The sequence below is a fragment of the Lontra canadensis genome, unplaced genomic scaffold, assembly GCF_010015895.1.
Source record: "Lontra canadensis isolate GAN:19392208 unplaced genomic scaffold, GSC_riverotter_1.0 scaffold126, whole genome shotgun sequence".
NCBI classification, from domain to species: domain Eukaryota; kingdom Metazoa; phylum Chordata; class Mammalia; order Carnivora; family Mustelidae; genus Lontra; species Lontra canadensis.
The window spans coordinates 215845-241100 of NW_022631120.1; the positions used below are offsets into that span (position 1 = coordinate 215845).

The 25256-nt window shown below is 49.4% G+C and overlaps 2 protein-coding genes across 4 annotated transcripts in view; one reads left to right on the forward strand and one right to left on the reverse strand.

Moving 5' to 3' along the window:
- The window catches only part of PHYKPL (5-phosphohydroxy-L-lysine phospho-lyase), a 35212-nt gene extending 15265 nt beyond the window's left edge, over positions 1–19947 (forward strand). Inside the window, exons 9-13 of one of the 2 annotated variants that reach the window (XM_032842263.1) lie at positions 13473–13627; positions 14039–14128; positions 15267–15397; positions 16211–16293; positions 19500–19947. In XM_032842263.1, coding sequence (XP_032698154.1) covers positions 13473–13627; positions 14039–14128; positions 15267–15397; positions 16211–16260 — 426 coding nt within the window. In that variant the 3' untranslated portion in view covers positions 16261–16293; positions 19500–19947. Of the gene's footprint in view, positions 1–13472; positions 13628–14038; positions 14420–15266; positions 15398–16210; positions 16294–19499 lie in introns of those variants that run through there. The other variant, XM_032842262.1, reaches the window with a different exon arrangement.
- HNRNPAB (heterogeneous nuclear ribonucleoprotein A/B) lies at positions 16970–23488 on the reverse strand. 2 transcript variants are annotated; one of them, XM_032842264.1, is made up of 8 exons: positions 23318–23488; positions 22999–23230; positions 22046–22214; positions 21205–21363; positions 20878–21009; positions 18680–18797; positions 17874–18014; positions 16970–17578 (listed from the first exon to the last, which is right to left on the reverse strand). In XM_032842264.1, exons 2-8 carry the CDS (start codon positions 23205–23207, stop codon positions 17508–17510), a joined length of 999 nt encoding a protein of 332 aa, XP_032698155.1. In that variant the 5' UTR covers positions 23208–23230; positions 23318–23488; the 3' UTR covers positions 16970–17507. The 2 variants fall into 2 exon arrangements, with proteins under 2 accessions (XP_032698155.1, XP_032698156.1); XM_032842265.1 differs by lacking the exon at positions 17874–18014 and having other exon boundaries at positions 23318–23487.
- Between the last annotated feature and the right edge of the window lie 1768 nt (positions 23489–25256).

Here is a 25256-nt window from a genome sequence, read left to right on the forward strand (position 1 = left end):
GTAAGGGGTTAATATCCAAAATATATACAGAACTTACACAACGTAGGGTGCCTGGGTGGCTCAGTTGGTTAAGCAACTGCCTTTGGTTCAGGTCATGGTCCCAGAGTCCTAGGATGGAGTCCCGCATCAGCCTCCCATCTCCACGGGGAGTCTGCTGCTCCCTCTGACCTTCTTCCTCTGACCATGCTCTCTGTCACTCTCTCTCAGATAGATAAATAAAATCTTAAAAAAAAAGAACAAAACAAAAAACCAGTTTAAAAATGGACAGAAGACTTGAACAGATGTTTTTCCAAGGAAGACATACAGATGGTAAACGTATGAAGAGATACTAAACATCACTCATCATCAGGGAGTTGCAGATCAAAACCACAGTGAGATCGCTGCCCACACCTGCCAGAATGGCTGTTGTTGGAAAGACAAAAAATAACAGATGTGGGCAAGGATGGGGAGAAAAGGGAGCCCTCATGCACTCACCATTGGTGGGAAGGTACCTTGGTGCAGCCAGTATGGAAAAACAGTGCAGAGGTTCCTGAAAAAGTTAAAGTAGAACTACCATATGACCCGCAATTCCACTTCTAGCAAGTTATCTGAAGAAAAGTAAAAGCAATCGGAAAAGACCTATGCACTGCTGTGTTCATTGCGACATTATTTCCAAGAGCCATGATACAGAAGCAGCCCATCTCCAGGTTGATGAATGGATAAAGGTGTGTGTTTGTGTGTGTGTGTGTGTGTGTGTGTGTGTGTGTTTGGCGGCTGAGCTATACAAAAGGAATGAAATCTTGCCATTTATAACAGCATGGAAGTCATGTTGGTGGAGATGGAGACAGAGATGGAGATCATGATGCTAAGTGAAGTAAGCCAGTCAGAGAAAGACAAATACAGCAGGATTTCACACTTGTGTGGAATCTAAAAAACAAGTGATACAGAGTTTTCTAAGTTCTTTTATATTTTGGGTGTTAACTCCTTATGAGACATTATTTGCCTGTCTTCTCCCATTCGGTAAATTGCCTTTTCGTTTTGTTGATTATTTCCTTCACGGTGCTAAAGTTTTTCAGTTCGATGTAGTCCCAGTTGTTTTTGCTTTGTTGTCCAGAAAGGTATTGCTAAAACAAATGTCCAAGAGGTTACTGCCTATTTTCTTCCAGGAGTTTTATGGTTTTAGGTCTTACATTTAAGTCTTTAATTCATTTTGAGCTTTATTTTATATAGGATATAAGAAAGTGGTCCATTTTCTCTAACACCATTTATTGAAGAGATTGTCTTTTCACCATTGTATATTCTTGCCTCCTTTGTTGTAGATTAATTGGCCATGTGAGTGTGATTTTATTTCTGGGCTCTCTCTTCTGATCCATTCATCTATGTGTTTGGTTTTGTGCTAGAACCATACTGATTACTGTAATTGATAGTATAGTTTGAAACCTGGAAGCATGATACTCCCAGCTTTGTGCCTCTTTCTCGAGGTTGCATGCAAATTTTGTGGTTCCATGCAAATTTTAGAATTATTTGTCCCAGTTCTCCGAAAAATGTCATTGGGTATTTTGAAAGGGATTGCATTGAATCTGTAGATTGCTTTTGGTGCTTTGGACATTTTAATAATATTAATTCCTCCAATCCATGAGGACAGTATATCTTACCATTGATTCATGTCCTCTTCAATTTCTTTCATCATTGTCTTACAGTTTGCAAAGTATAGGTGATTCATCGCCTCAGTTAAATTTATTCCTAGTTATTTTATTCTTTTTGATGCAATTGTAAATGGGATAGTTTCCTTAATTTCTGCAATGGTTTGTTACTAGTAGGTGAAAACACAACAGGGGCATTCAATACCCAACTCTTGGTTTTGGCTACGGTCGTGATCTCACGTTGTGTGATTGAGCCCCACATCAGGCTCTGGGCTCAGCAGGGAGTCTGCTTAAGATTCCCCCTCCCCTTCCCTCTTTCTCTCTCACTCTCTAAAATAAATAAATAAATCTTAAAAAAAAAAAGAAAGAAACAACAGATTTCTCTGCACTTTGTATCCTGCAACTTTACTGAATTCCTTTAAACTAATAGTTTATGGGTGCTGGCTTTACACTTTTCTATATTGTAGTAGCTCATCTGTGAATAGTGACAGTTTTACTTCTTCCTTTCCAACTTGGATGCCTTTTAATTCCTTTTCTTGCCCCGTCGCTGCGGCTAGGACCTGTAGTACTGTGTTCAATAAAAGTGGCAGGGTGGGCATTCCGGTCTTGTTCCTGATCTTGAGAAAAAGCTTTCAACTTTTCATTGTTAAGGATGTTGTTAGCTGTGGGTTTGTCATAGGTGGCTTTTATTATGTTTATTATATTTATTTATATTTATTATGTTCCATCTATACCCACCTTTTTTAGAGTTTTTATCATGAATGGATGTTGAATTTTTCATCTACTGAGCTTTTTCATCTACTGAGCTGATTGGATGATTTTTATTCTTTGTCTTGTTAATGTGGTGCATCACATGGAATGACTTGCAGATGTTGGCCCATCCTTGCATCCTGGGAATACGTCCCATTTGATCATGGCGTCAGATCGTTTTAATGTGTTAGCTGAATTTGCTTTACTAATATTTCGTTGAGAATTTTTGCATCTGTGTTCATCAGGGATACTGACTTGTAATTTTTTTTTTACAATGTTTTTGATTTTAGGTATCACAATAATCCTGGCCTCATAAGTAAGTTTGGAAGCATTCTTTCCCTATCAGTTTTTTGGAATAAATTGAAATTTTGGGAAGGATAGGTGTTAACTCTATAAATGTTTGGTAGAGGGGCACCTGGGTGGCTCAGTTGGTTAAGAGTCTGCCTTCGGCTCAGGTCATGATCCCAGGGTCCTGGATCGAGTCCCACATCGGGCTCCTTGCTCAGTGAGAAGCCTTCTTCCTCTTCCTCTGCCTGCTGCTCCCCCTGCTTGTGCATGCACACACACTCTCTCTCTCTCTCTCTTTCCCTCTCTGTCAAATAAATAAAATCTTTAAAAATAAATAAATAAAAATAAAAAGTTTGGTAGCATTCACCTGTGAAGCTGTCTGGTCTTAGACTTTTGGTTTTGGGAAGTTTTTGGATTACTGATTGAATTTCATTACTAATGATAATCTGTTTAGGTTTTCTGCTTCTTTCTGATTTAGTTGTGGAAGATTGGATGTTTCTAGGAATGTATCCATTTCTTCTAGGTTGTCCAGTTAATTGGCGTATAATTGTTCATGAAAATCTTTTGTGATCCTTTGTATTTCTGTGGTGTCAGCTGTAACTTCTCTCTTTTTTTTTTTTTAAGACTTTATTTATTTATTTGACAGACAGAGATCACAAGTAGGCAGAGAGGCAGGCAGAGAGAGAGAGCAAGGGAAACAGGCTCCCCGCTGAGCAGAAAGCCCAATGCGGGCCTCGATCCCAGGACCCTGGGATCATGACCAGAGCCAAAAGCAGAGGCTTTAACCCACTGAGCCACCCAGGCGCCCAGATGTAACTTCTGTTTCACTTCTAGTTTTCTTTTGTCCTCTCTCTTTTTTCTTGACAAGTTTGGCTATAGATCTTTCAATTTTGTTTATTTTTTGAAGAACGTGCTCTTAATTTCATAGATCTTTTCTTTTTCTTTTTAATCTCTATTTTATTTACTTCCCTCTGATCTTTATTTTCTTCCTTCTACTAACTTTGGGCTTTGTTTGCTCTTTTTTCTTTTCCCCTCATTCCTTTAGGTATGAGGTTAGATTGTTGATTTAAGATTTTTCCCATTTCTTGATATGATTCTGTCTCACTATATACTTCCCTCCTAGAATTTCTGTTGCTGTTTCTCATAGATTCTTTACCATTGTGTTTTCATTTTTGTCTCAAGGTGTTTTTTTATTTCCTCTTTGATTTATTCATTGACCCATTGGTTGTTTAACAGCATCTTGTTTAACCTCCATGTGTTTGTGTTTCTTCCCATTCTTTTATTTTAATTGATTTCTACTTTCATACTGTTGTGGTTGGAAAAGATGCTTGTAACTTCATTCATCTTAAATTTATTGAGACTTGTTTTATGGCCTTTCTTATGATCTGTACTGGAGAGCGTTCCATGTTCCCTTAAGAAAAATGTGTATTGTGCTGTTTTTTGATGGAATATTCTGAATGTTCTGTTACGTCCATGTGGTTTAATGTGTCATTCAAGCCCAGTGATTCCTTAGTTTCTGGCTGGATGATCTATCCACTGGGGTGAGCGGGGTGTTAAAGTCCACCTACTGTTACTGTATGACTGGCAGTTTCTCCCTTTGCATATGTTAATATTTGCCTTATATATTTAGGTGCGCCTCTGTTGGAAGCATAAATATTTACAAGTGTTTTATCTTCTCATTGGATTGATCCCTTCATTATATAATGCCCTTCTTTGTCTCTCATTACGGTTTTTGTTTTTAAGTTTATTTTGTCTGGGGCGCCTGGGTGGCTCAGTTGGTTAAGTGTCTGCCTTCTGCTCAGGTCATGTTCTCACAGTGCTGGAATCGAGCCCCATGTCAGGCTTCTCCTCAGCGGGGAGCTTGCTTCCTCCTCTCCCTCTGCCCCTCCCCCTGCTCATGCTCACAGTCTCTCTCTCTCAATAAATAAAATCTTTATTTTCTTTTCTAAATAAAAAGATTTTATTTATGTATTCCGGAGAGAGAGAGAGGCAGAAGCCAAGAGAGCAGCAGGGAACCCGATGTGGGACTTGATCCAATTAAAAGACACAGGGTACCCACCTTGCCACCAAGGTCATGGCCTTGGGCAATGCTGGGCTCTCACTCTCTCCCTCATTCTGTGTGTCTCATGCTTTTTTCTTTCAAAATTGGGATCTTTCATGTTGAGCCAGCCATAGAAGATAGAAATATATCTCCGCCAAAAAATTGTTTTTAAATATTAAAAACACAAAAATCAAAACCTATAAAATTATATATATAATTGTATATATTTTATAAAATTATATATATTATATATGTGTATACACATATATACACACACTCGTGTGTGTGTGTGTGTGTGTGTGTGTATGTGTATGAATCTCTATCCCTTCCTGAAGCTGCCTCTTTCAGGGGAAAGCAATTCATTTTCTTCCTTTCACCCTTAGCCCTCTTCATGTTTTTGGTTTTCTGGTTTTTTTTTTTTTAAGATTTTATATATTTATTTGACAGACCAAGATCACAAGTAGGCAGAGAGGCAGGCAGAGAGAGAGGAGGAAGCAGGCTCCCCGCTGAGCAGAGAGCCCGATGCGGGGCTCGATCCCAGGACCCCGAGATCATGACCTGAGCCGAAGGCAGAGGCTTAACTCACTGAGTCACTCAGACACCCCCCCACCTTCATGTTTTTAAAATAAACTTTTAAAAAGGAAAAAAAGTCACTTCTCCTGTTTCTTTTTTTTTTAGTTAGAGTTGAAACATTCCTCGGACCAGGTGTTGCTATTGCAGGCCCCCTCCCCCACCCACCCCCACCCCAGGTCAATCCCCTTGGCCTCTTCTCCTCCTGTCTCCTCCCCACTGCCTTGCTCAGCTCCCCTACAGCCCCTCCTGCCCCCCATCCCGGGACTGGTCTTGGGTTTCCCACTGTTTAAGAGGACATTGAAACTGAGAACAAAACAAAAAATTGTATGGCAGTTTTTACCTTTTATTGCTTGTTTTTAACTTCACAAATAAATGATAACAAAACCTCAAAAAAAAAAAAAAAGACAGCTACCCTGTGTCTTTTGATTGGATCATTTATTCTATTTACATTTATAGTAATTATTGATAGGTATGTATTTACTGACATTTTGTTTGCTGTGTTCTGGTTGTTTTTCCAGTTCTATTCCTTTTTCTTACTCTCTTCCCTTCTGAGTTGATGACTTTTTAGTGTTATGTTTAGATTCCTGTCTGTTTATTTTTTGTTATCTATGCCAGGGTTTGGGTTTGTGGTTACTGTGAGGTTCATATATAACAATCTGTGTATAGCAGTCTGTTTTCAGTTGGTGGTTAAGTTCAGATTCATTCTAAAAATACCACATTTGGGGGCACCTGGGTGGCTCAGTCAGTTAAGTGTCTACCTTTGGCTCAGGTCAAGATCTCCAGGTCTTGGGATTGATTCCTGCACCGGGCTCCCTGCTCAATGGGGACTCTGCTTCTCCCTCTTTACCTCCCCACCCCTGCTCCTGTGCTCATTCTTTTTTTTTTTTTAAGATTTTATTTATTTATTTGTCAGAGAGAGAGGGAGAGAGAGCGAGCACAGGCAGACAGAATGGCAGGCAGAGGCAGAGGGAGAAGCAGGCTCCCCGCCAAGCAAGGAGCCCGATGTGGGACTCGATCCCAGGACACTGGGATCATGACCTGAGCCGAAGGCAGCTGCTTAACCAACTGAGCCACCCAGGCGTCCCTCCTGTGCTCATTCTTGCTCTGTCTCTCCTTCTCCCCCTTTCCCCTTCCCTCCCTTCCTCCTTCTCCCTCTGAAATAAATAAAATCTTTAATAAATAAATAAACCCCACCCCACACACACATATATTTTGTCTTCGATAGCATATTTTACTTCTATTTTGTGTATTCATTTATTGTTGGAGATGTTGTTGATTTTAGTACTTTTGTCTTTAATCTTCAGTTTTATAAGTGGTTGATCCACTACCTTTTCTGTGTGTTTGCCTTTACCAGTGAGATATTTTCTTTCATAGATTTCCTTATTTCTAGTTATTGTCTTTTCTTTCCTGCTTGAAGCAGTTCCTTTAATATTTTTTGTGAAGCCAGTTTAGTGATGATGAACTTCTAGCTTTGCTGTCTGGGAAATTCTTTTATCTCTGCTTATGTTCTGAATGATAACCTTGCCAGGTACAGTGTTCTTGATAGTAAGGTTTTTTTTGTTTTCCTTTCAGCACTTTGAATATGCTGTGCTACTGTCTTCCAGCCTACAAAGTTTCTGCTGAAAAATTAGCTGATAGTCTTATCAGGGTTCCCTTATACATAACAAGTTCCTTTTCTCTTGCTGCTTTTATCTTTACCTTTAATTCTTGACATTTTAATGATAATGTGTCTTGGTACGGTCTCTGGGTTCATCTTTGACTTTCTGTGCTCTCTAGACTTGTATGTCTCTTTCTTCTGCCAGGTTAGGGAAGTTTTCAGCCATTATTTCTTCAAATAGGTGTCTTGTCCCTTTACTCTCTCTTCTCTTTCTGGAACTGCAGGCAGTGAATGTTAGTACACTTGATGTTGTCCCTGAGGTCCCTTAAACTATCCTCCTTTTTTAGTTTTTTTTCTTTTTACTCTCTTAATTGGATGATTTCCATTACCCTGTCTTCCGTATCACTGATCCATCCTTCTGTATTATCTAATCTATTGTCTATTCCCCCAAGTGCATATCTCATTTTTATTATTGTATTCTTCAGCGCTGATTGGTTTTTTTTTTTTTAATTTTCTCTCTCTCTGCTGATGTTCTCACCATGGTTATCCATTCTTTTCCCAAGTTTGGTAAGCATCTGTATGACCATTACTTTGAACTCTTTATTGGGTGGATGAGTAGATAAGCGTCTCCATTTTATCTAATTCTTTTTGAGGTTTTTGTCCTATTCTTTCATTTGGAACATGTTCCTCTGTCTCCTCATTTTGTTCAATTCTCTGTGTTTGTTTGTATCTATCAGATAGTTCAACTACATCTCCCCATCTTGAAGGAGTGGCCTTATGTAGAAGATGTCCTGTGGAGCCCAGAAGTGAAGTCCCTCCTGGCCACGAAAGCCAGATGCTCCAGGGGTGTCCCCTATGTGGGCTGTGTGCCGCCTCGTGTTGTAGCAGGCCTGCAGCTACTGTGGGTGCGCTGTTGGGTGGGGCTGGTCCCCTGTCTGGCTAGTATTGCTGTGAGCATGCTGTCGTTCAGCTGTGAAGCCCAGCTGATGTACGTAGTTGGCTAGGATTAGCAGTCTAGAGGGAGGATTCCAGAATGGTACCCACCAGTGCCAGGATCAGAACAGCAGAAGAGGATAGCAAAAGTGGCTGCCACCACTGTGTCAGTCCTTGCAGAGTGGCCCAGCTGCCTCCTATGGTTCCAACAGACTCTCCAAGATTAGTAAGTGGGACTCCTTCACCTGCAGCTCATGTACCATTCGATCTGGTATTTTACACTAGAGTGTAAAGTTCTGAGTCAGGTTGATCTATGTGTAAGCTTTTTAAGAGTGAGTTCTCATTTCCCTATAGTTCTAGAGTTTTCTGAGATGTACTCGCTGTTGGTTTTTAAAAGCTAGGTGTTTGGGGATCTTGTCTCTTTTGTTCAGGATCTAAGGGTTGGAGTCCCTGATGTGGAGCTCAAATCTCTCACTCCTCAGGGAAAACGTTTTGTGCCTTTAAGATCCCTCTTGCCTGTGAAATGCTGCCCCCGGTGTAGCTCTGTCTCTGCCATCTGTCTCATTGCTGTCCCTTCTTGCAGAGGGTCTGTTCATCCAGTTTCTTGGTCCCCTTCAGAGGGAATGATCCTGTATGTAGTTGTCTATTTGTTGTGTCCCTGGGAGGAGGTGAGCTCAGGATCTTACTATACTTCTGTCTTGAACCTTTCCTCCACATCTGTATTCTTAAGAGATACTGATCTGTAGTTTTCTTTTGATGTCTTTGTCAGGTTTTGGTATCAGGGTATAATGCTGGCCTCAAAGAATGAGCTAGGAAATGTCTATGCCCATTCTGTCTTCTGGGAGGCTTTTCAAAAGATGGGCGGTAATTCTTCTTTAAACATTGTGGTAGAGTTCACCAGTGGAGCCATCTGGTTCTAGGCTTTTCTTTGTGGGAACTTCTTATTACTATTCTTTTCTTTTTACTTGCATATGTCTGTTAGATTTTCTGTTTCTTCTTGAGCCAGTGTCAATATTTTTTATTTTTCAGGACTTTGTGCATATCATCTTAGTGATCTAACTTGTCGATGTACATTTGTTCATATGATTCCCTTATAATCCTTTTGGCTTCATTAAGTTTGTTAGTTTGGTAGTCATGGGTCCTCTTTCATTCCTGATTTTAGATGTTTGAGCCTTTATTTTGATCAATCTAGCTGAAGTTTGTTAATTTTATTGATCTTCTCAAAGAACTCACTTTTGGGGGTGCCTGGGTGGCTCAGTTGGTTAAGCAGCTGCCTTCGGCTCGGGTCATGATCCTGGAGTCCCAGGATCAAGTCCCACATCAGGTTTCCTGCTTGGCAGGAAGTCTGCTTCTCCTGATGACCTCTCTCCTCTCATGCTCTTTCTCTCTCATTCTCTCTCTCTCTCTCAAATAAATAAAATCTTTAAAAAAAAAAAAAAAGAACCCACTTTTGATTTTGCTGATTCTTTTTTATTGTTTTTCTGCATTTCTATTTATTTCCACTTCAATCTTTAGGATTCCCATCCTTCTGCTTGCTTTTGATTTGATTGCTCTTTTTATGTTTTCTTAAAGTGGAAAGTTAGATTATTCACTTGAGAACTTTCTTTTTTGACATACATGTTTACAGACATAAATTTTCATATTAGTACTACTTTCGCTGCATCCTGTAAGTTTTGGTATGTTTTCATTTTCATTCATCTATATTTTTAAATCTCCTTGCAACTTCTTTGATCCATTGGTGCATTTAGGAAGAGTGTTTTTTCTGCTCTTTTGGAGTGCTCTGTATATGTCTGTTGGGTCTAGTCCGCTTATAGTGTCCTTCAAGTCCTCTGTTTCCATGTTGATCTCCTGTATAGTTTTGTCAGTTACTGAAAATGAAAGACTGAAGTCTCCCTTGGTCCCTGAATGGTACGTTTCTGCTTCCACTTCTGTCAGTTTTTGCTTTATGTATTTTGAGGCTCTGTTTTTAAGTACAAATGAATTTGTAATGGTTATCAAATCCTTTTGATAGATTGACTCGTGGCATTATGGAATGTTTCTCTCTGTTGCTAATGCAATTGTAATCCGCACGTCTTTTATGTCTGATACTAGTATGGCTACTTTGACTCTTCTCGTTCCTGTTTGCATGGTGTACCTTCTCCACCCTTCTGCTTTCAGCCTCTTTGTGTCTTTATCAGTCCTCTTTATTCATGTGGATTTGAGTTATTATCTGATGTCTTTTTTTTTAAGATTTTATTTACTTATTTGTCAGAGAGAGAGAGCACAAGCAGGGGGAGAAGCAGGCAGAGGGAGAGGAAAAAGCAGAGACTCCCCACTGAGCAGAGAGCCCGATGCGGGACTCGATCCCAGGACCCTGAGATCATGACCCGAGCCAAAGGCAGACGCTTCATCGACTGAGCCACCCAGGTGTCCCTATCCGATGTGTCTTTTCATCTCAGTCCGAAGACATACCATTAGTGTTTTTTGTGAAGTATATGTTTGGGACACATTCAGTTTTTATTTGTCTGGAATTGTCTTAGTTTCCCCATTTTGAAAGGATGCTTTTATGTAGAATTTTTGACTGGCAGTCTTTTTCTTTTATTACTTTAAATATGTCATCCCAAATTTTAAAAAAAACAAAATATGTCATCCCACTGCGTCTGGCCTTCATGGTTTCTGATGAGGACTCAGCTGTTAATCTTGTCGCCCAGCTCCTGCACAAGACAAATCTGTTGTCTCTTGCTTACTGCAGGTTTGTCTTTTATCCACTGAGACATAATTGGCATACAGTATTCTATTAGTCTCACACAACATAATGATTCAGTTGTTTGTGTATCTTGTGAAATGATCACAGGTTTAGTTAGGATCCATCATCACATAGTAATTTTTTTCCTTAGGAAGAGAACTTTGAAGATCTTTCTTAACCATGAGAGTCTCTTAACTCTAAGAAACAGAGTTGTTGGGGGCAGGGGCGGATGGGAAAACTGGGTGATGGGCATTAAGTAGGGCACATGATATGATGAGCACTGAGTGTTACATGCAGCTGGTGAATTACCTCTACATCTGAAACCAATTGTGTACTGTATGTTGGTTAATTAAATTAAAAAGGTCTGTCTTAGCAACTTTCAAATATATAATACAATATTACTAACTGTAGTCACCATGCTGTTCATTACATCCCCATGACCTACTTATTTTATAACTGGAAATGTGTTGCCTTTTGACCACTTTTAACCATTTCTCCCACCCTCTTTGTCTTTGGGTGTCTTTCCCTCTCCTCTCCTCTGGGACCCCCCCCCCAATATGCAGATGTTGGTTTGCTTCATTGTGTCCCACAGGCTGTCAAAGCTCTATTCATTTCCTCTTTCTGGTTTTCAGACTGGACAGTCTCAGTTGACATTATCTTCAAATTTGCTGATTCCTTCATCTGTTTGCCCAAATCTGTTGTTGAGCCTGTCTGGTGAATTTTTCATTACAGTTACTGTGCTTCTCAACTCCAGAATTTCTCTGTAGTTCTTTTTTAAAATTTCTCTTCAGTGACATTCATGTTTGCTGAGACAATGTCTTCATGCTTTGCTTTTGAGTTCTTGCAATATGGTTTCATTTAGTTGTTTTAATACAAGCATAACATCTGATTTAATGTCTTTGTCTAAGAGGATCGCTATCTCCGCTTCCTCGGGGACAGTGTCTATGGGACTGTTCCTCACCCCCATATATGGGTCATGCTTTCTTCTTTCCTTGGAAGTTTCATGATTTTCTCTTGAAACTGGACATGTTAAGTAATATATTCTGTCAGCTTTAGAAATCGTATTCCCTCCGTATGGTGTTTTTATTATTGTTTGTATAGTGCCTTTTCTGAACTGTGTAAAGTTTGTAGTCTTTGCTAGTTTGGCTTAGTGATCATCTCGTGATGGGACAGATAGCTCCTTCGATGCCTTTGACAAGTGGTCCCATGTGTGTGAGATAGAAGGCTCCATGCCTTGACTACTCAGCCCAGCAGCTTACAGCTCTGTCTCAGCCTTTCCTTCCTCCTTCTGCGGAGCCTCAAGGCAGCCAATGGCCAGAGCTTAGAGCTTTTCAGGTCCTTCCCAATCATGCATAAGGCACAGGGCGTACACATATCCCTCTATGTAGACATGACCTTCTGGATTCCCAGGACTCTGTCAGAACTTGTTCATTTTCTTCCTGTTGCTCCTCTGGGGTGGTCCTGGGACAACGACCTACCTACTGTGGTAGTTCGGCATTCATTGCCTTGGCCATGTCATGATTCTAAACAAAAGATGCTATTGAGGCGCCTAGGTGGCTCAGTGGGTTAAACAAAAGATGCTATTAATACCTACACTCCACCTTTTAACAAGTTCATGGTATTATACAGTAAGTAGCCTCAGTCCATCCTGTGTGTCCATTCCACGCATAATCTGGACATGTCAGAAATCTGCCTGATGGCGGAATCCCCTCAGAAGCTTTTTATGATCTCAGATACGGGGCTCTGCTCACCCAGTTTGAAGATGATCTACAGGACACAACCAGACACCTGCTAGGATGGCTACAGTTAAAAAGACTGACAATTCCAAATCATTTTGAGGATGGGAGCTCTCCTGGAATTTTGTAGGCTAGTGGTGGGAACATAACACGATACAAGCACCTTGGGAAAGTTTCAGTTTTTTATGAAGCCAAGTCTGCATTTATGATTACAACCCAGCAATTCCACTCCTAGATATTTACCCAGGAGAAATGAGGACATCTGTTCACACCAAGATTTGTTATAAATATTCTTAAACAGCTTTATTCGTAATAGCCAAAAATCAAAAGAATCCAAGGGACCATTAACAGGAGATTAGAGAAACAAAGAATGGTGTGTCCGTACAGTGGGATTCCATGCACCAGTAATAGGAACATGCTACTGAGACACAGGACAAGATGGGAAATCACAAAAACATGCTGAGCAGAAGCACCTAGGCACAAGAGAGAACATTCCAGAAACAGCAAAACTGTGGTGACAGAAAGCAGGTCAGTGGTCGCCTGAGCCAGCAGTGGAGGGGCACAAGGATCTTTGGGACGGGATGGAAATGTCCTGTCTCTTCATTGTGGTGGGGGCACCACGGGTATACGTATTTGTCTCATCACACTGAACTATATGCGCTCGCTGTAGATATTTGCAGCTTATTGTATGTAAACTCTACTTCAGTGAAGTTTTCTTTTTAAATATAGTTTTAAAAAATTAAAAAGATGGTCTGCAAGAGACACCCTTACTCTTTCCTCTCTGTGACACAGGTCCCCCTTTGGACACCTGCAGGGTCCGCGGGAGGAAGGGTACCAGAGCTCCCAGGTGTCCGGAGGGGACATCTCCCCCCGCCGCCCCCCCAACCTTATAGCCTCTCAGCGGAAGGCAGCTCTGTAGGAATGCACAGTACACCCTCTCCTCCAATTCTGCCTCTTGAGGCTCTTTCTATACCCCTTGGGGTGGCTTCCCTGAGTCCCAGTCACATTGGCACTGGGAAAGGCGAGAGGATAGCCCGTGGGGGCTTCGGGAGAACCCCGTCTATCCCCAAGTACTCGGAGTTCTGTGGGCTTCAGGCCTGTGCCTGTCACTGCCCTTGGAATGTGTGTGGCCTTCTGCAGCCCTCACGTTCCTGGAGCAGGGCCCACTTCTCTGGGCCTCTGACCCGCCCTTTGTCCCCTGACTCAGTTTGGGGGCAGCCCGGTGTCCTGCGCCGTGGGCCTGGCCGTCCTGGACGTTCTAGAGAAGGAGCAGCTGTGGGCTCATGCTGCCTCTGTGGGAAGTGTCCTCATGGAGCTCCTCCAACAGCAGAAAGCCAAGCATCCCATCATCGGGGACATCAGGTAGGCTTGGGCAGCACTCCTTACCTGCTAACTGAACACCAGCCCGGGGCCAAGCATGGTTTCATCACCTCATTGTCACCCAGGGTGGTGGGGACTTTTCTCTCCACAGAGGAGGAACTAAAGCTCTGAGGGGTGCTGCTGCCCGAGATGGCGCTTCTAGGGAAGGAGATACCAGGGGCAGACGGCCCTGGCCCCCGACTTTTCCTCTGTCACAGCTGGGGCCCCTCTCCTCAAAGTCACTTTCTGGCACTGGGTCACCACCCTCCACCCTCCGAGGGTTGTGCAGCCCTCAGGCTCCCCAGGAAGCGGAGGCACAGGACTGGTGCTTTGGGCAGGCCCAGCCAGAGGGGGAGAGCAAGGGCCCACGGCCCTTCCGGCCTGGCTTCCTAAGATGTCGCCTTTCCGTTCCAGGGGCATCGGGCTCTTTATTGGTGTGGACCTGATCAAAGACACAGCGACCAGGACACCAGCAACTGAGGAGGCGAACTACGTGGTGTCCAGGTACTATTTCTCGAACCGAGTTGCCTCTGCAACGTCCCCTGACTGGGAAGGAGCTGCTGTCCTGCTTTTGCCATTGCCACTGTGTCCCTGGGCCCTCAGGGCCACAGAGGGCTGCCTGCAGGAGTTGGCATCGGGGCCAGAGCGGGGAAGGGGCCCCCCTTCTGGGTACCCCCACCCCGACACCACACACTGATAAAGTGGCCAGGTCCGCTTGGTGGCCAGTGCCTGGCGGCAGGGCCTCGGATGGGTGTGGGCCGTTCCCAGCAGAGGATGCGAGCGCCACAGGGGCTCAGAGACCATAACGCCACATCCCACAGCGCCCGGCTGGCGGGAAGCCGCTACTTTCACGGCCATGCCAGGGCCCGTGGCAGAGCCAGACTTGGGGCTCCCCGTGGGCACAGCAGCCGGTTTTCTTTGGTACGGACAGGCTTCCTGCTCCTTGTCTGGGTGAGGGCATCTGGAGGACCCCACCCCTGCCCCAGGGAATAAATGAGAGAGAATGGAAGTCTGGGTCAGAATGTAAATACAATCACCTCAGACCCTTTCTTTCTGGTCAAGGGACCTTCCCAGGTTGAAGTGCAAACGTGGACTGTTAATGTCCTTAGGTACCACTACTATTAAGGAGGTGAAGCTATCTTCCTAGAAAGAACTGGAAATGAAAACTGCGGAGTCCTCTGAGATGTCCAGATGACTCGGGGGCAGGAAGCAGAACCGGGGCTGGCAGAGAAGTCCCTGGAGCCAGGGAGGGGGCACAGGGGTTCGCTGTACCAGCCCGGCAGCATCGGTGCGGTGCAGGAATGCTGGCTGGCCACGGCCTAGCCGCGGCCTGTTTTGGCTCAGGCCGGGACTCCAGGGCTGGATGAGTGGAGGCCCCTGCGTGGGGTAGGGGTGGGGATGGAGGGTGGCGGGCTCAGGGCCAGGTGCAGGGCACCCCACACAGGAGCCCTTAGTGCTGGGTGAACAAGGACAGGCAGGCAGGCAGTTCGGGAGGAGGTGGCCAGTGCTGTGTCCCTGCGGGACCTGGACTGGGGTGGGGCTCCCAGGGGCCGGTTGGCTGAAGCCAGGACAGATTTTGAGGCTCTGTGAAGGGTTCCCTGGCTGCTGGGCCACAGGGCCTTGCCGTGTCCTATCCTCACAGGCTGAAAGAGAGCTACATTTTGCTGAGCACAGACGGCCCTGGGCGGAACGTCCTGAAATTTAAACCCCCAATGTGCTTCAGTGAGGACAACGCGCGACACGTGGTGGCAAAGATGGATACCATCCTGACAGGTGAGCTGGGGGCCCAAGGAGCAGCTGACCAGGTCTCTTGAGCCCCACCTGCGGCCAGGAGCGAGGACCTTCCAGGATGCCTGGGAAGGAGACTCCACGGTGAGCCAGGAGTCTTCGAGACCGCGCAGGGAACAAGGAGCTGTGGCGTGGAGGGGCTTCCTGAGCCCGGAGTAGCCATCCTGCCTGAGTAGCACCAGCGTGGACGCGAGGCAAGGCAATCACCTAGTGACACAGCAGGGATTTATGTGGCGGGAACATTGTGCCTTCCTTGAAGGCTAGTGTCCCCCTCAGCAGCTAAGGTGCTGGACTGAGATTTGTACCCAGGACTGATGAAGTGCAAAAGGAAATTCTTCCCTAGGTTTCCAGCCCCCTAGGAATGTGGATCAGTGTGGGGTCTGCCCTAAACGCACTCACCAGGCCACCTGGAACAACGGAAGCGGACAGGTCTCTGCTATGCTGCATGGGCAGGGGTGGGCAGTGGGCAAAGTCCCACCTCCTGGCAGGCACCCCTCCCTCTCCTCCATCTCTGCAGATGGGTTCCCTGGAGGAAGGAGGGTGTCTGCGGGGAGCCCGCGGGAGGAGAGGCTGAGCAGGCACAGACTTGCCTTTACTTTCCTGAGCAGAGGGACTGCCATTGAGCCTGAATGTTTGGGGCAACCTGACTGACGTCTGGCTTTGTCCTTTTGGGAGTGTTGCTGACCCTGTGGTTTGTGCATATGGTCAAGGGGCTGGACAAGGAGTCCAAGAAGCTTGGATGCTAGAGAAAGGCTAAGCACTTGGGGGGGGGGGGGGGGCTTCTGTGCTGTTTTTCAGACATGGAAAAAAAGGTGAGAAGTTGTGAGACACTGAGGCTCCAGCCCTGAATCTGCCCTGGCACTCGCGTCCTCCTTCCTTGGGTGAGTAGGCCTTGCTCCTCATGACCCATGGCCATGGCCCTCACCCTCAGCAAGCCAAACCTCGCTCCTCACCAGGTTTTCTTCAGAAACATCTCGCCATAGCTGCGGGGGAAGGCAGGACTAGCGCCTTCCTCCCCAAGCCAGTTCTCCTTCTAGAAGGAATGGAAAACAAGTCTTTGCTAGTCTGAGGGCTCAACCACCAGCCCTGGGGCGCCCCAGTCCAGCCAGCAGCTCAACTCTGCCACAGGGGCCAAAACTGTTCTGGGCCACCCAGGAGGGGGCACTTTGTGTCCAGTCCAGCTGGCCCCTAAGATACTGCCTTCCTGGGTACATTCCCACTGTCCTCCGCTAGGAGACCAAGTCCCACTTCTGGGTGCCCAGGAGAGACTGGAGTCTGCAGCTGCCGCAGCCCCCATTGCTCTGGGAGCAGCACCCCTCACGGTACCTCCTTCACCCCCTTGAAGCTGCCTCCAGTCAGAAGTCCTTTAAAACTTCCTCTAAAAGGGCTCAAGTCCTAGGCAGGCCCCATCCTTACAAGCAGCGCCCCAGCAGTGCCCGGCGTCCAGGCTCCACCTGCCAGGACTGCTGTCCGGTCATGGACGCACTAAAGCTTCGAAGGTTCAGGAGTGCCTGGCCCTTCCCCGTTCTTCACAGCATGCCCCACACTCACCCAGGCTTTGGGGGTTTTTAAATTTTTATTTCAAAAGCTTGGATAGCTTCAATATCCAGGTCGTGGCAAAATCAGGACACGTGTAAAATACCTTACAATACATTAGATTCCCAAAAGGTACCAAAAAGTACAGTAAAATTAACACTTCCATTAACAGGAAATGTATGACACAAATAATATAAAATTAAAAGGTGAAAAAAAGGTGACACTGGTTTCCTAAGATACAGTTTACTCTTTACAACCAGGGTCCACAGGTCCAGGCTGCGGGCAGTGGCGGGCAGCGGACCCTCCCAGCCGGCCCTGGGGGACCTGGGCCTAAAACTAGCCCTCCAACGCCGCCCTGGCCTCAGAGACCCCCACACGCTGCCTACGACAACTAGAGCTCTGGAAATAGTCAACAGGAGAGTGATTTCCAAGGGGGAGATTTTTAAATAAGATGCACATGGGACAGGCCATAGAAAGTACGCCAGGTTAAATTTGGTACATAATTGTGTTCACTCGAGATCCGGACAGAGCGTGTGCGGGTGGGCGTCCGGCCGCGGCCTCAGTACGGCTTGTAGTTGTTCTGGTGGCCGCCGCGGCGCTGGCTCTTCCCGTAGTTCGTGCCACCCTGACCTGGGGACGAGAAGGCCATGCATGGGTCGCAATGCCGTCTGCCCGAGCCCTCCCAGAGCCAGGCGCCTGCTGTACCGCCACACAGGAGCCCGCACCCCTGGCCAGCACAGAGGGGGCCGCGCCCCGCCTTCCTGAGGCCCAGAGGCTCAAGTGCCTCTTCCCATGGTGGCCGCGCCGGGCCCCCAAGCCCAGCCTGTCCGACTCCAAAGCCCCTGCTGCCAGTGGCCCCTGCACTGTCTGTCCTGCCTCCCAGGGTTGGGGGTGAGCGGCCAGGGCCTCCCTCTCTCCTACTTACTGTAGTCGTAGCCGGGGCCGTAGCCGTAATAGCCATAGGGCGAGTAGTCGTAGCCGCCATAGCCGGGCCCGTAGCCCTGCTGGTAGCCGTAGCCCTGGTTCCAGTAGCTGCCGTAGCCCTGATTCCAACTCTGACTCTGACCTGTGGGGGGAGCAGGGCCCAGGGGCCCAGGGACCATTTAGCACACGCAGGAGCGAGGATGGAGGAAATCCTGCCCTTCGGGTGGCGGGCTCACTATGGTAACTCAGGTAGAAACCAGGGGGCTGCTGCCTGGTGTCAGCGGCCCTGGACCCCGCCCTGCATCTGAGGCCCAAGCTGGGGCTCTGAGGGCCAAGAGGGCCCTGCCGGCTAACTGCACTTGGGGCAAATAAGCGGGAGCTCACTCTCTCACATCTCCCTCTCCTCACCCCCACACTCCCTGGCAGCTCGGCTCTAAAAAGGAGGACATTCAGGCTTTGGAGTCCGAGGGGCCTGGACAGAAGGAGGTAAAGCGCCCGGCACAGCCCTGCCCTACCTTCTGCCCACCCGCCCACGGGTATACCGAGACTCAGGCCCGCCACCCAGCCCAGCGCGCCCCCCAAGCCGGCCACCCCCGCACCCTGACTGCAATGCAAAAGCCCCTCTGCCCTGGGGCCCCAGGCCACAAGAGCCAGGCTCTTCCACACCAAGCAGCAGCCACAGCGGCGCCAACATGACCCGCCCGGCCTGGTGCACCAAACGCCGGAGGCCAGCGAGAACTCCCCCAGACAGGCACGGGGGCTCCATGCAGGCAGGGCCCCGTCTTTGCTCAGCCAGGTTCCACTCACCTCCGCTGCCGCCACCGCCGCCGCTGCCTCGGTTCCCTCGGCTGCGGTTCCCACGGCCCCCAGAGCCGTACTGCTGCTGCTGATAGACTTCTTTGGGCTGGGCCACCTTGATCTCACACTGCCAGAAGAGATGACAATGGGTCAGACCGCTACGACAAGCTTGGGACAGGGCCATGGACAAAGACCTTTGCTGATGGAGACTCAGATGGCCCGTGGGGACTAAATGCTCAATATAAAATCTGCCTGGGGCACCTGGGGGACGCAGGTGAAGCGTCCCGACTCTTGCTTTGGGCTCAGGTTATGATCTCAGGGTCAGGCAATTGAGTCCTGCATGGGGCTACCTGCGGAGCGAAATCTGCTAAAGTTTCTCCCTCCCCCCAACACGCGTGTGCACTCAGTCTCTAAAATAAAATCAATCTTTTATTAAAAAATTCAAAATGAAACATGCTTAAGTGGAAGCCACATTTGGGCTAAAAACTCTCGGGACCACAACTAAAATCTCTGGATCAGGACTCACTAGGGCCTTTGGGCCAAAACCTTTCCCCAGAGAACTTACTGGGGTGACAGCTGTAATTCCAGGCCTGCTGATGGCAGCCCGGATCAAACAACTGGGAGGAGGCACAGCAAGCCTGAGGCCGAGGCCGAGACCAACCCAGCCGAGACCAACCCAGCATAGCCTGATCCCACACCTGGGGGCAGCTCTGAGGCCAGCCCCATCCTCCTGGGAAAGAGGCCTCAAAGCTGGCTTCTCAGATCAGGGGCCTTAGAGAGAAAGAAGTGGGGGGAAACTTTCTAATTTTTTTTTTTCTTTCCTTTACAGAAGAAATGAAGCATCCCACTCCCAACAGGCTGAGGCTGCGCCCCTGACCTCTGGCTTTGAGGAAGGAAGCCACTGAGCCTCAGGGCGGGGCCTCGCTGCTCTCCCCTCCCCTCTCCCAACCACTGGCCTGTTGGTGGGAAGGGCCAGATGTCTGTGTCCTCTGAGGAGCCAAAGAGTTTCCTTTTTGCTCAAAAATCTGCCCACTGCGGATGGGATCAGGGTCAGAGCCTCCCACCCAGTGTTCCTGCCCAAGTCAATCAGAAGTTTACTTTTTAGAGGAAGTACCCTTTGCACATACACTCTCCTAAATACGACCTATAAAATACCGTTTTCTACAATGTGTCACCATCCAAGCATACCCTAACAAACCGGGAAACCTTCCCCAAGTGATTCCATCTGATGTCTTCTGTTTAATTAAAAATGCTGAATACATTTATTTCAAAACCCACCACCAGTAGCAACTGACTACCTTACAGGTACTTCCTGCCATTTCACATTGCGCGGGGGGCGGGGGATGTCACTCACCGTCTAGGGGAACAGCCCTCACCCAGCTGCTGCACCTAGACTTCAACTCATTTGACGTAAAATTTAAGGGCCCAATCCTGCATCCCAGCTAGGATTAAGACTTCCAGAAGCCCCTCCCCCTACCTGTCCCACCTTATCTGGCTGCCGCTGGGCTCAGACCTGCCACACCCAGCCAGCCAGCCACACCCTCAACTGCCTCCTCCGACTCCTGGAGAACACCTGAACCGAAAGACACCCCGACACCCCCCCACCCTACTACTGGCCAGAGTTCAGAGGGAAGAGCTGGCACTTCTCACCGTGAGGCACCGCTCTCTTAGGCAAAACTGACCACGGACACACGCGGACTAAAACCTGGGAGCTTTGGAAGAACCCTCATCTGAGGTGGGAACAGACTAAACCAACATCCAGAGCCAGAGCAGGTGGAAGCAAAAGATCTGGCTGTGACAGGAGAGAGGAAAAAGCTCCACAGGAGGAACAACTTTACCCAAAGGAAACAAACCCATGAATGACAGAAGTTCTAGAATCTTCTGAGACTTAGTGCAGGCCATATTCACCTTGGACTCAACACCACGACCTCTAGCTTTCAGTCAGGAATCAAAGGGGCTACTGAACATATTCTAGCCCAGAGAAAAGACCCTTTCTCCTGCCTCCCACACATCCTGGGTTTCTGCCAAGTCTACCAGCCCAGAACTCCCTGAAGGACGGGATCATCTGCCCCAATCTGAATAGCAGGCACTGCAAACAGCCAGCAGGGTCAGACTGCCCCGGAGAGGTAGCCCAACTCCTGAGGCACACCTGTAAGAGCCAGCTCTCCACCAACAGAAGGCCAGATACAGAGCTGGAGACACCTTACCTTACTGCCACTGATGGTATGGAACTTTTTCTCCAGAACTTTCTTCACAGGTTCCTCTTCTTTAAAAGTGATGAAAACAAAACCTCGTCTTTTGTTCAACTTTGGATCCATTGGAAGCTCAATGGCCTCAATCTGTAAACATAGGCAAAGCTCAGAACCAATGCCTCTTCCCACCCCCAGGGCCTACAGGGAACTCTGAGGAGAAAAGACCCAAGAAGGCCAGAATGAAAAAGCCTCAGAGAGAGCTATAGCCAGCCAAGGCTGCCTAGGACCAGGGAGAGCAACCTCAGGGCCATCAGCAGGCAACTCCCAGGGTTCCACACTCACCTCCCCGAACTCTCGAAAGTACTCCCTGATCTTCTCCTCAGTGGCTTCAGGATTCAGACCCCCCACAAAAATTTTCTTTACGGGGTCCTTCTTCATGGCCATGGCCTTTTTGGGATCAATGACACGGCCATCCAGCCTGTGTTCCTTCTGGTCTAGGACCTGTCCCAACAGAAGAAAATGAGCTTCAAACTCAACAGCACCACCTTCAACAAGCCCCTTCTCTTTGAGCCATGAAGACCCCAACACTGGTACACGAAGTGTTTGACCCGGCCCCCATACTCCACTCCTACGTGACTTAGCAACACAACTTCATCTCCAAACTTCCAAGTACAGCTAGCTTATCTGAGCCCCTAGACACCTCCCCCAACTCCCCCCCACCCCACTGCTTTCCCAGAGAGCATGGGCTCAGTTTAAAGCCTCTCTTTCACAAGTTAAGCAGCAGTGAGGCAGGCTGGAGGTGGGCTGCTAGGGTTGGAATCCAGCCCTTTCTGGCTCTGAGCTCTTTCTACTTATACTTCTGGGCCTTTGTTTTGTTTTCTGTAACAGACCTAAAATACCTAGTTCATTCATAGCAACCTTGGACTCTATTCTAGTCCTCAGGATAAAGGATCTGCTTTAATCAGTGCCCAGAAGTGACACCAAAAAAGCAATAAACACCAACTATAATCTTCCTGGGCCCACTTAATTTGTATTTTTTAATCCCCTCAAAAACAAAACAGAGTTCCTCACCTCTGCTTTTCCCAAAGCCCTCAAGCACCTACAGAACACGCAAACTTATCGCGCTCTCAGAACCCTATGCTAGAACAAACTTCATGCCGCTGACATCAAGCGCCCAGCTTACCTTCTCCACACTGGCTGCATCTTTGAAGAGGATAAACCCAAACCCTCTTGACCGGCCAGTGTTGGGATCCATTTTTATTGTACAATCAACGACCTCTCCAAATTTGGTAAAGTAATCCTTTAGGTCTTTTTTGCTGGTATCCCAGCTCAGGCCACCAACGAACATTTTTCTGAAATGGTAAAGACACACGTGCCAACGAGCCTTACAACAGCGCTGTGATGTTGGGACCGGCCCTGACACCACCACCTTCAGTGCTAGCGGGTAAGCAAAGCCGCCATCCCGAACGCGGGTCTGCCCTGAGAGCCCCCGAGGGGCCTACGTTGGGGAAGTGTCAACCAATCTTGACTCCCCTCCCACACAGCCCTGAGCCACGAGAAGCTCTAGGCGGTGCAGTCCCAGACGGGGCGGCGGAAGGGAGGGCACCGCGGCCTGGGGCAGAAGCCCGGAACCTTCACAACTGGAAGTCATCCGCCTAACAAGCAAGTCAAGACAGAAGGCCGCCGGCCCGGCCCGTCCTCACCGCCCCCTGAGAGCTCGCTCTCCAGGAACTCGGGCTTCCGGGGGCCTGAGACCGCGTTCAGACCGTGACTCCGCCCTCCGCGAAGTGGGGGGCGGGGGGAGGGCCACGGCCGGGGCGCGCGCCAACTCCGCCCACGCAGCCCCGCGGAGCCCTAGGCCGGCTCGGCCCCAGGTCCGAGCGCACTCCCCCTTCCCGGCCGCCCGCCCCCCGGCCCCGCGCGAGCGGCCCTAGGGCGGCGCCAAAGTCGACCCAACAAACTCCTGCAAACTCCGGCGCTAGCGGCGGCGCGACGGGCGGCTGGCGCGGAGGGGCAGGGCGGCGGGCCGCGAGCAGGCCCCGGCCGCCCGCCCGCCCCTCCCCCCGCCGCGTGGCGCCAACAAAAGGCGGCCCCGGAACAAAGGCGGCGCCCGGGTCGGCCCGCGACCGAACCTACCCCGCGTCCTCCTCGTTCTTGCTGGCGTTGATCTGGTCACCCTCGGCACCATTCTGGTTGCCGGCCGGGGGCGCCGAGCTCCCGCCTCCAGCGCTCGCCGCGGCCCCGGTGCCGGCCCCCGCCGGCGACTCGCCTTCGGGGGCGGCCTCGTGTCCGTTCTCGGTGGCGCCCGTGGTCTCCATGGGCTGCTCCTCACCCGCTTCCGACATGCTAGGCCGGGGCGCGGCGGCTCCTGCAACGAGTGGCCCTAGCGCGTCAGGCCCGCGCGGCTCCCGCCCAGGCTTCCCCCCGCCCGCCGCCCGCGGGCCCGGCCGCTCACCTCGCCGCCGATGACGCCGCGGGGCCCGCTCGTCCCCACCCGCCGGAAAGGCGCCGCGGGCTCGGCCGCGCTCACGCCCGCGCTGCCGCGCCTCGCCTCCGTCCGCCGACGGAGCCGCCGCGACCTCGCGCCCTCCTTCGCCGCCGCGCCGCACGGAGCCCACCGACCAACAGGCTCGCCGGAACCCGCGCGGTGCCGCCGCCTGACAATGCCGACTCGTGGCGCTCTTTATAATGCCGGGGCCGGGCGCACCTCGCAACAAGGCGCGTGCTCATTGGCTGCGCTTGCCCGTCACTCAACCCCGCGCCGGGGCCCCATTGGCCGAAGCGGCGCGCGCACGCTAAATCCGGGCGGGCTTTGTCCTCATTTTAGAACCCGCGCGAGCCAGGGCCGGGCGGACGGCTGCCGGAGCCGGGTGCGACCATAGTCTCCTCCTGAGCAGCGCCGGCAGCCGGAACCCCGCGGCCGAGGGGCCGGAGACCTCCCCTCTCCGCCCCATGAGGCCGCAGTCTCTCGTCCCGGAGCGCCCCATCCCAGCATCGGTAGCTTCGCGCACTCCGTTCTCCCAAAAGAGGAAATTGGGCTCTAGGAAGTCTCGCAAACCAAGGTCGCCCGGCTGGAAGTGGGAGAACTCGGCGGCCGAGATCGGGCGCGCAGGGTTCCGCCGAGGTCCGCGGCACCGCTCGAAGGGACCGGGACGCGGCCCGCCCTCCCCCTTGACCTTGGTGCCCTCACGGCCCCGCGCTCCCGCCCTTTCTGCCGCCTCCCCCAGCGGCTAGCAGCGGAGAAGGGGTGGAGCCTGCCGGGCGTCTGGTGCCAATGGTGCTCCGGCAGGATGTGGCGGGAGAAACGGTGGCACCGCGGTGTTCCCCGATCCAGGTCGTCCGGCACCACCTAGACGATCAGCCTCGTTGTCACACTTTGGGTTGACGTTTTTCGTTTGAGTTAGTTCCTGTATTCCTCCTGAAATTTCTTTTTAAGGAAAATATACCGCGTCCCTCAGATCATGAAGTTGGAGGCGGAGAGGGATGGTTCTCGTTTTCTAATATACAAACCCCCTCTGTTTGATCTTGATCACCAAGCTTGAAAGGCCGGCGTAATCCCATGATTCCTTTTAATCGTGACCGGCCCCCACATGGACCAGGATTACAACCTCTGAAGCCTGGGGATTACCAGATAGCAAGAGCACACAAGTGGCTGACGTTTCCCGCCGAGTTCCTGCAGCCAGGCCCGGTGTGGGGGACTGGGGGTTCTATTTCCTCATCTGGTCTCCTAACAACCCAATGGAAGGCGATACCATCACAAACTTATAAAAGAGAAAACTGAAGCCCAGAGCGCTGGCCTAATAAGGCTCACTCCCGAATCCCGCCAGCCAGTGAAGTTGCAGAGGGATGAAAACTCTGACCGTTTCACATTCGGAAAAAACAATTGACTACAGAAAACGGGAAGATTTGGCCACACAGTGCTGCCTTCCCCCAAGGTCTCCATCGGCCAGAGCAGGGGCACCCACCCTCCAGGGGGGGCGCAAATACCCTCCGGTTTACCCCAAGGCCCACCTGACTGTGTCACTTCCAGGCCAGATTCCACAATTGAAACTCAGTATCTCCATAAAACTGGGGTCATGTCACTGTTGAAATCTGATGCCTGCCTGCAGAAAGTCCTTCACACACTCTCCACGCCAGCCCGTGCCCACCCACAGAAATAAGGGCCAGGGAGGGATGCCGCACACAGGATGATGGACACAGGTGGCCCAGCAGTGAAGGTAATACAGGCAATTAAGTTCAAAGTCAAATAGTTTAGATGCACTCACAGGACATAACTACTGATGAGGACATACGTTCACTCAAGCTCCTGCTCTTTTCCACATGGATGCCTTTCACACAACTTGGGAAACACCTTCCATGACACTTCCAGTCTGAGGAGAACGACATTTGGACAG

Coding starts and splice junctions, on each gene's coding strand:
- HNRNPAB (XM_032842264.1), bottom strand. CDS start 23,207: ATGTCGGAAGCGGGTGAGGAGCAGCCCATGGAGACCACGGGCGCCACC. Junction 21,364..22,045: donor ATGCAGCCAGTGTGGAGAAG/GTAAGCTGGGCG, acceptor CTGTTGGGACAG/GTCCTAGACCAGAAGGAACA. Junction 17,579..17,873: donor CGGCCCCGGCTACGACTACA/GTAAGTAGGAGA, acceptor TCTCGTCCCCAG/GTCAGGGTGGCACGAACTAC.